At 27.5% G+C, this 9,915-nt stretch overlaps 2 protein-coding genes across 25 annotated transcripts in view; both read right to left on the reverse strand.

Moving 5' to 3' along the window:
• The window catches only part of Klp31E (kinesin-like protein 31E), a 128,712-nt gene extending 126,858 nt beyond the window's left edge, over positions 1–1,854 (reverse strand). For both annotated transcript variants that reach the window (XM_014430310.2, XM_014430302.3), the window contains exon 1: positions 1,648–1,854. In XM_014430310.2, coding sequence (XP_014285796.1) covers positions 1,648–1,685 — 38 coding nt within the window. In that variant the 5' untranslated portion in view covers positions 1,686–1,854. The remainder of the gene's footprint in view (positions 1–1,647) is intronic.
• Positions 1,855–5,324: 3,470 nt separating this feature from the next.
• Positions 5,325–9,915, reverse strand: part of CaMKII (Calcium/calmodulin-dependent protein kinase II) — a 196,375-nt gene continuing 191,784 nt past the window's right edge. For all 23 annotated transcript variants that reach the window (XM_014429878.3, XM_014429907.3, XM_014429872.3 and 20 more), the window contains 2 exons: positions 9,501–9,615; positions 5,325–8,525 (listed from right to left, as the gene is read on the reverse strand). In XM_014429878.3, coding sequence (XP_014285364.1) covers positions 8,396–8,525; positions 9,501–9,615 — 245 coding nt within the window. In that variant the 3' untranslated portion in view covers positions 5,325–8,395. The remainder of the gene's footprint in view (positions 8,526–9,500; positions 9,616–9,915) is intronic.

Below are 9,915 nucleotides of genomic sequence, written 5' to 3' on the forward strand. Positions count from 1 at the left end.
TATATTAAGAACCTCAATTTAAAAAAAAAAAAAATTCAAATTACGATATGCAATTATCTCAAACTCACGAAACAATTTGGTTCAAGACGTATTATTTTTGGATTCGACAATTATTTTCACGGCTTCCTTTATTATACATTTATATTCTTTAATTTTGATTTAAAGAATATATGCTTCCTTTATCCATTGAAAAATTATAAAAATAAATATAAATACAATTAATAAAAATATACCTAAATAAAATAAAAAAATATATTCTCCTTATTCACACATTAAAGGTACCTTCAGTCGTAAAATAAATATTACTGGATGAGGGGAGGGGTAGTACCTTATAAACAAATAAGTTTTGAATTCAATTTTAAAAGTGTATATCACCTAGTTTATAAATATTCTGAAAATATACTCTTATTTATTAGATAATAAGAATTATTATATTAATACAATACCGATCTTTTTCGATGGAATAAATGGATTAATATAAAATTTTCGATAGGTTTTAAATCCTTTAACAATCAATTATTATTTTTTTCCTCAAGCCATTTCTCAGGGTCAGATCCAAGGAAGATAAACGGTTAAATAAATTGATGGATTTACGGTACCTAATTCATGTTTGTGCTATTTTTTATTATCTCACGAAAAACATCTTAAAAGATTATACAGGTAGTATAATATGTGCTTTCCAGCTATGAGCATGGAAATTATTAAAATTTTGTTAAAAAAAAAAATTAAAATCGAGATAATTTGGTTTCAATAATAAAAAATAGTCAAAAATAGAATCATTTTAATGCTTCACATCACTCTATTGCATTTAATTGAACTAATGTACTAACGCATCATTGATATAAATTATTCAAGTACTGTCACCAGATGAAAATTAAAGAAAATTTGCGCAACCTTTGCAAAATTATTGCAAGCTTATTGGAACGTTATATTAGTGTGGATAAAAAAATAAAATATGAACGTTGGTTTATAACCTGCAATTGTAAAAAGATTTAAATATATTTCAACTGAGTGAACATGGCTAAGCTTAAAGAAGTTGAAATTGTAGCAAAATCGAACAGGTGTGACCTCGTCAGCAGATAAGGAAACTCAAAAAACAGTGGAACAGTGAGAGCTGCCCTTGAAATCCATCAGTCAACGACTTATTATTGGGCTAAGTTGCCAACAATTGATTCTTAACAATGACAATTTATATACGACTAGTCATTAATGTTCAACATAATGACAGATCTTGAGCTTAGTTTCTTGGTGTACTTGAAATTTGAACGCATCTCAAGGTAGGTTTGTCAATCGATAAAAAAAGATGCTTTCGATATAATGAACTAATACCTAATTAAGATATTAGACATTTGCCTAATTTTGGGGGTGGTGAGTTAACAATGCTTGGAAAAGTCATTAGAATAAGTTAAATGAGCATAAATAACTTATTCTGTCACTGAGAAAAAAAAAATATGACAGAACAACACTGTCTTGTTAATATGACAAATTTTATATTTTGTAATGACATGAATGACAAAAAACTTAATTGAATAACTTAAACAACTATAAAGTTCAGAATGTTAAACAAATATGAAATAATCAATTACAAATATTAACAAAGATTAAAACTGAAACATAATTATGACATGAAAGATTAGAGTCAATTACCTTACTGCTACGCGTACACTAGACTCATCATCTGTCATATTGATCTAATCTGTGAGACGGCACCGTTACAAATCAAATTATTAAACAGATCTTGCGTTGAATAAATATCGAAAAAATGGCACATAACACAACCATACAAAAAACACCGGCGTAAAAACATCCACGAACGACACAAACTTATCGACGGTGTCAGACATACTGCCGTAGTCAGCTTGTTGTGCCTCAGTACCGGGCTCTGGCGGCACTATCGAGAACTAAACTTATCTTATCAATTGTCGAACTCCTTCGATGTGTAACAATTGGAAAGTGAAGTAGTTTCGAATTTGTCTTCATTTATGACTAAATATTTTTAAACTTCAATGAACTTGTGTATTTGCATAATATTCAACAACAATACAGATACAAACATGGATATTAATTCATCTCCATTTTTTTTTTTTTTTTCATATTTTGTACTATACCTTAATAAACATTTATAGTATTGCCAAATATATAATCTCCTTATTCTTAATATCTTATTTAATCAAGAACTTAATTACCACCTTACATTGTAATATGTTTGAGAGATCTCATATGCTGAATTTAGTTTGTTTTATATACTTACTTAGTTTTTAGTTATTATTATACTCCCAACAGTTGCTAACAAAACCATCTGATCTTCAGATAGTCGTTAGCGAACTACTGATCAATTGAAACTTCATCAGAACTGAAAGTAATATTAATATTGACTAGAGAATGAACATACCAAACCAACTACTTATTTATATAAATTATAAGGGAAAAAATGGGTCAGTAATTTAATCTGTTTATTATTTGAAAATTCCAAAGATTTACACAAAAGTGGAACAGGCACTTGCTTACGATGAAAATGTATTCATCATTAGTTCATATTTTGTTAGTAGCTCTTAAGGCTTGCAAAGAGGGCCACAATATTGGTATGAATCAAATGGTGAACATATATATTGGGTAATGTTTTGGACAACAACCATCTTTTAATTTTTTTTTTTTTATAAATGTATCTTAAAATAAAAAAATAATAAAAAATATACAGTTATCATGATTATTCATACTCATGATTCGTATTTTTTACCACTATTTTAGAAATTTGTAAACTTTATTTATTTTTTTTCATTTTTCATTGACAAAGAATTTTTTTTAAAATAAAAGTTCGAATTATTGCTTTTATCACAAAATACATTTAATTTGGCTTTTATTAAAAAAAGTTTTAAATGAATTCCTCAGGAATAATTTCATTCATATTTTTCAACAAAAATAACCAAAAAAACAAACTATTTCTTGAAAGGATTCAGGTAAAGCAAAATGTTTAACAATCTAGGTATTGTGGAATGTCATTTATCTTCAACTCATTTCATAGATATTCAATAAGGTTTCCAGACAAAAATGGGATCTGGATCAGATGGCCTCTCCTCTCCTTCCATTGACGTAAAAAAAGTGCCTAAGATTTATAGAGCCTACTTTTGGCTTGACATTATTATACTTGAGCCAACATAAAAATTTTTTATCAATAATATCAAGTCCAACAAAAGTAGATTACATAAATATGTACTTTAGTACCTATCAATACTGCACAAAGATATCACCTACAGAGCATCAGAAACCTGTCCTGCTCTATCTAAACGATTTACCTTGAAAAATCTTCAAGTTTCTTAGATATGACCAAAAAAAAAAAATCCTGATATTAATTAATTATCCCATCATTGACATAAAAAAATCCAACATCATAAAGTTGATCTAGTTGAAAGGAAAGTATTTTGTCAAAAAATTAGAGAATGGCAATAGCTTAAAAAAAAATAAAATAATAATAAAGGTTCAGATGTGCGATTAAGAGTTTATCTTTTATAATTTGCAATCCAAAATTTTGAGCTAGGCAAGTATTAATTAGTAAAACAACATTTTACACAGCAAATGCAATCTTTTCAATTACTACAGTTTTTTTATGATATGGCTACCCAAGGACATACATATTTGATTATTAAAATGTCAGAGGTTAAGAACAGATACTTCGTAAGAACCAAAGAAGTTGATACCGTGTCTTCAAATCATTAGCATTATAAAACTACATGCCATTGATTGATGAGCCAGATTTCTACCAGGCCGGTTAGTACCTGTGCCTTTAAACTCAGCAGTTTTCTTATTTCCAAAATAAATAGAAGGATCTTGATTTCAATGTGTTTTTAGTACTGTCCTATAGGGAATCAAAACAGTAATCACTGTTACTGGATGCATCCTATTAACAAAGAGATGTGAAGCCGGTATTCTTACATCTCTTTATCAACAATTACAAGTTTTTCAACTACTCTAGGACATCTATGGCATCCATCAATTAATTATACAATTGATTAAGAGATTGTATTGAGCAGCAGAACATCTAAATGCAATAAGAGAATGCCCTTTTTTAAATTTTAACAGAAAACTTCAATTCTAGATGTGTGTGTTTCATAATTCAAAATTTTCATATATAGAAAAAGTTTAAACATATTAATTTTTTCCGCTGTCATCAGACAGCTGACTCGAAATCATTTTTCTCATCTATATCTGTCTTATTTAATTTTCTCAGTCTTCTCTTAAAATGCATCAAATGCAGTTAATGAGTTTGATTTCATCAGTTCTCACAACCACAACCCCCCTAATATCAAACCTATAAAATAGATTCATTGCTACAAAATTAATAATTAATTAGTGATAATATACTATTTTCAAAACATAACTTTGCAGGCTATAAAATAAATCAATAAAATTTAAATCAAAATGTTATCAAGACACGTACGAATTACATAATTTTGATGGATTTTTTTAATGGAATTTTTAATTGATTTATCAATTAAAAACATTATCTGTCATATTCAAGACATATCTAAAGAAATAAATTAAAATGTTTATATTTAAAAATCAATTAATAAAAAAAAAAATTCTGAAATTGAATGATATTACTTAACTACAGTAGACTCAGGCTATTACATGGTTCATTAAATCACAGATATGGATATTACGGGATCTAGCCCTAGTTTCATTCTTTGAATAGCCTTAAAATAAAATGATTTTTTTTTTGTTTGCCTCACTGTAGAACTGAGTGTAAATGAAAGGATTAACCATATTATTTTAAAACATATATGGATAAACAGAATATTTTATTCACACTGTCATTTATAAATTATTATTATAGATGAAGATCTGTTTTTAATAAAGCATCTTTCATTACATACATGTAGGTATAATTCTTCTAATGATTTATATTCTTCATTTCCATTTTACCCTTATTATACTTTGGATCTACTGTAATTTTTAGTTATTAAAAGATAAATATAATTGAATTACAAGTGCACTAATATGTAATATAAATTAATAAATAAGTTCCTGCTGTATGCTAAACCTTCAAAGCATCATATCCAGCTGGTCTTGTAGTCAATGAGCTGACTGCTGTCACTGGTTCTTTCCAGGCCATTTAAATTCTTAGTGTGTGCAAACCTCCATTCGCTTCAATGTGCGACTGAATGTAAACATAATATTTTTTCCAGGCCGGAGCAGTATATAAATCATTTAAATTTAAAACAGTTTTTTTGTGAAAAAAAAACTCACATCTTCGTTTTGAAGTTAAGAGGAGTCACTTCTTTGCCATCTATATGTTATCCCAGTGGAGGAAAAATAAAAATTATAAATAATTTTATGTTATTTATTTATCATCAAACATAATTACTTAAAATTTTCAAACTTTCTAAACACATATTAAATAGAAAATAATAGTATTACTATGTATAAAAAACAAAATATGGTTTAAAGCCATCGAGAAATTTAGAACAAGTGGTAGTCTTGTGAACAAAAATTAATATAATTATTTGTAGCAGTAGCTATGTATTTGTAATAAACATACATTTAATAATTTAACTTAAAATTAGGAATGGCAGTAGAATCAGGCTATAAACACTCCTATTAATGTTTTCAGAAAAAAGTTACAAAAGTGTTTCAAACTTTAGCGACTTGACCAATATACATTTTTTTTTTCTCACTAATTGTTAATAATTTATAAAGGATTTCAAATTTATTTAATTACATTAAGATTTGTAGTGAAAGGAAACGTATCATTGCAAGAAAACTATAATTAATATACATTAAATATACACACATTAACATTTTATAAAATTTATACATAATGAGATAATGTCAAAACATTATAAATATCTGTATTATATATAAATTAATTGAATAAGAAGTGGGTTTATGGATATATGCCTTTAACAGTGCAAGGATATATCTAAATTTATATAGAAAATTATCCACTGACAATAATCATCACATAGTTATGTAGTAATTATAAATGTACGCTTTACATAAAAATGTATAGTAGACTTACGATGATTCGCTGGGGGTTTTAATTTTATAGCCAGTCTATTTTAACCAAAAGACATCAAGTCTTTGGTTAAATTAAACCTTTTCCTCAATTGATTCAATCGTACTTACAAATAAAAAATAAATTGGGCACTTAGTACCTTTTGTTCCAATTAACTTAATTACTTTATTATAAAACAGATGAAATGTCTTTAATATTGTTTTAAGTGTTTGTCAAATATAGCTCTGACTTTTTAAAATGAAATGTTCTGAGAAAACACAGTAAGGAATAAAATGATTGTTTGTGCGAACATTACAGATAAGTAGAAATACAAGTTTCTTGAAAAAAGTAAACAATACTATTTTAAGATTCGATACAACAACTCTTTCTTTTTTTTTTAAATACTGTTTTATAGTAGATAACTTCATGATAGAAATCTTATCAATCACTTTGTTTAGCCACTTTTTGAAATTAAATTTATAATTAATTCCCCAGCTGTGAACGATCGATAGTCTACTTCAAAACCAAAAATTGAATTTATAATGGTTAATTCATATTCAGTTCCTAATTGAACCCGAAAGAGTTCGAATACTGAAAGGAGCTTTTTACTGACTCCATATATACATATTTATAAAAACTTAAAAATATAATAAATAACAAAATCTATAATGGTAACTAAAAAATTCTTACGCTTTTGAGCGACCTTATAAAATTTGATATTAAATGATAAAAAATTTCCAAGTCCTAAAAATGGGTAACATCTAATTAAGAATTGTTTCTCAATAGGTCTTAAGACAAAATGACAGCGATTCATAAATATAAAACAAAAATGTTTGCGATACAACAATAATTTTTAACAGAATTATTTACAATGGGAGTGAATTCTTAGGAATATATATCATTGAAACTGATTCTCTAAGAATACAATATACAGATTAAGCAGATTTTGAAATAACTGCTTTAACCGAATTGCAGTAGGGATATATTGTTCAACAGCAAACTAGTATTGGTGTTTTTAGTTTTCCATAGCATAAACAACTTTATACAACATTAAACTGCCATTGTAATAATTCATTTAAAATTTTTACATAAATCTTATCACAACAATTTTACTAAACTGCAAGCCTTTTTATTATAAGAAAATCGCTTAAAAATTTATTTTTTTTCCTTATGAAAATCAGATTTTAGATAAAATAAAAAAAATAAAAAAATCGGAAACAGATAAAATAGTTTCTATTAAAGATTTAGCAACTGTTACATGCAATGCTTGAAGTTTTATTAAGACTTATGTAATATTAATATTTCATATTCCATTTAATATAATATGGTTTAGTTTTAAAAAATGACTTTTATGTATGAATGAAAAATAAGCCTTAGGATATAAAAATCGAAATTAATTTCTAGTTTATCGTAATTGCTTTAGAATCGTGAATGTGAAGACTATTTATATAAACAGAAAATACTGTTCACATATTATGAAAATTAGTAGCTTACACACCCAAAAGCTGTTTAAATACATAAACATATTGCTCTAAATCAATCTTTTATTCCATTCTCATGTACCCGACGGCATACACCTAAATATATATCAGTTAGTCCAATATTGTTATAATGGTAAATTTCACTTACAATTAGAAGACAATAAATATAAAGTTTTTTATTATGAAAAAGTATTCACGTTTAAATAAATAATTGAAACTTTAATTATTTAATAGACATGCAAACAGTTGACTAAAATTTCAAGTCTATCACGTTTAGTAGTCAGCGAGGCGTGGCCCCTCACCTTCCATTTTGTATATTTTTATAATACAAAATTTAAATTTATGTTTACTTTTATTCACTACAGTAGTCACAGATGATTAGGCCAAAATTTATCATAATAAACAGAAAACCAATCTTTTAACAAAGCTTGAAGATTAAATGCTATGGAACAAGGATGAAGCACTATAGAATCAATAAAATTTAATTAATTTGAATTTAAAATTTAGTTTGAAAAGACAATTCTTGGAGCTTTGTATATAATTAAGTACCTAGACTAGAACTATAGATTATATTTTCATGTCGCCTTCCAAATATAAGATTGCAGTTTTTGCATATGAAATATAAATGCACTTTTATTTTTAAAAACAGTGGGTACAAACACTTCTAAGTAATTAAGTTTTAATGGAATCCAATTCTTGCTCCGTTTTTTTTTTCTTTTTTCTTTTATCTTGTAATAAAAAGCGTGGGTTGTGTAGAAACGGTAGCACCTCTACAGTCCTGGGCGATTCAGCCTGGAGAGATCAGTAGTTCAGGCGATCTAATCACCCGGTAAAGAAAACATTCATCAGAACGTGAAATCCATCCCTCCTTAGAAATAATAGAAAGGGAGAAACAGACAACAGCTTACAGCAAAAGTACAGACTACTTATGCTGTGGATATGAAAACGGGGGCGTATTTGAAGACCTATGGAAATGAACGTTTTGCCATTTACTGTCTTTTTTTTGCCAAACTCTAGTTTCTTCACACTGGCAAACCTGCGTAGCTCCTTGTCTGAAAGATATAAAGCATTAATGAAAAACATAAAACTGAATATAAGGTATCTTCTAATATTATTGTTATTTTTTATTTGGTAACACATGAATAATATTCTTAACTGTACATTATATTATAAAATTAATTGATTATAAAATTTAATGCAGTGAAATTCTTTTTAAAAGGTTCAACTGAACAGTATTATGAAATACTAACAACAAGTACAGGGAAACAATTACAATTTGACATTAATATAAAGAATATTTACTAATGAAGGTAGAAACTAAACTTAGTTGAAAGACCAGCGGCTTGAGGATATGGAACATTGTATACACCCACTAGTTGAAAATACATGTTTTGGCCCTTCTTGTCCAATTCAAAACCCTGGTCCATACCATGTTCCTAACAAATAGACTACCTCCTTGTCCAATTCAAAACCCTGGTCAATACCATGTTCCTAACAAATAGACTACCTCCTTGTCCAATTCAAAACCCTGGTCCATACCATGTTCCTAACAAATAGACTACCTCCTTGTCCAATTCAAAACCCTGGTCCATACCATGTTCCTAACAAATAGACTACCTCCTTGTCCAATTCAAAACCCAAGTCCATACCATGTTCCTAACCAATAGACTACCTCCTTGTCCAATTCAAAACCCAAGTCCATACCATGTTCCTAACCAATAGACTACCTCCTTGTCCAATTCAAAACCCAGGTCCATACCATGTTCCTAACCAATAGACTACCTCCTTAAATTCATATCTAAGGTGAAGAAGTTGATAATTCCTTACCAAACTAATTAGGCTTATCAACTTCTTCACGGTAGGTATGGAAATATACTATATCTGATAATGAAATAGGTATCCAAATTCATATAGAATTACTTACAAAATGGTTGCCCAATAGAGAATTTTCACTGTACTAAATTACAATATTTATTTTTTTAAAACTTCTATAGATAAATCAATAATAAATAATTTAATATACGCACTTGTCAACATATTGAGTAAGCCTGACGTAAGCTATACATGCAGCCTCTTCACCCAAAAGGTGGACATTTGGATTCAATATTGTAGTGTTGAGAAACTTACTACTTTTTGGCGCAACTAAAGAAAAAAAAATAGCCAACTTGTAAATATTAATTTAAAGAGTAAATGGATAGAATGAACATTTGTTATAGCAATAGGTGTAAATTAGTTTATCAAGGAATTATGTACTAATTCCTTAGTAATTATAGTTGTTAACGCCATAATATAATTACGCTGTAAATAATTTTAAATAGTATTTTTAGTATTTAGTTTTATAGTTTTAGTTATATAGTTTTATTAGTATTTAATTTAGTTACATTTATTTTTATTTGTATTGTTTTATTTAGATTTAGTTGTTTGAAAAGAAGAATGTGTGAA

Source organism: Halyomorpha halys, unplaced genomic scaffold (assembly GCF_000696795.3).
Source record: "Halyomorpha halys isolate HHAL.00 unplaced genomic scaffold, Hhal_1.1 Scaffold36.1, whole genome shotgun sequence".
NCBI lineage: Eukaryota > Metazoa > Arthropoda > Insecta > Hemiptera > Pentatomidae > Halyomorpha > Halyomorpha halys.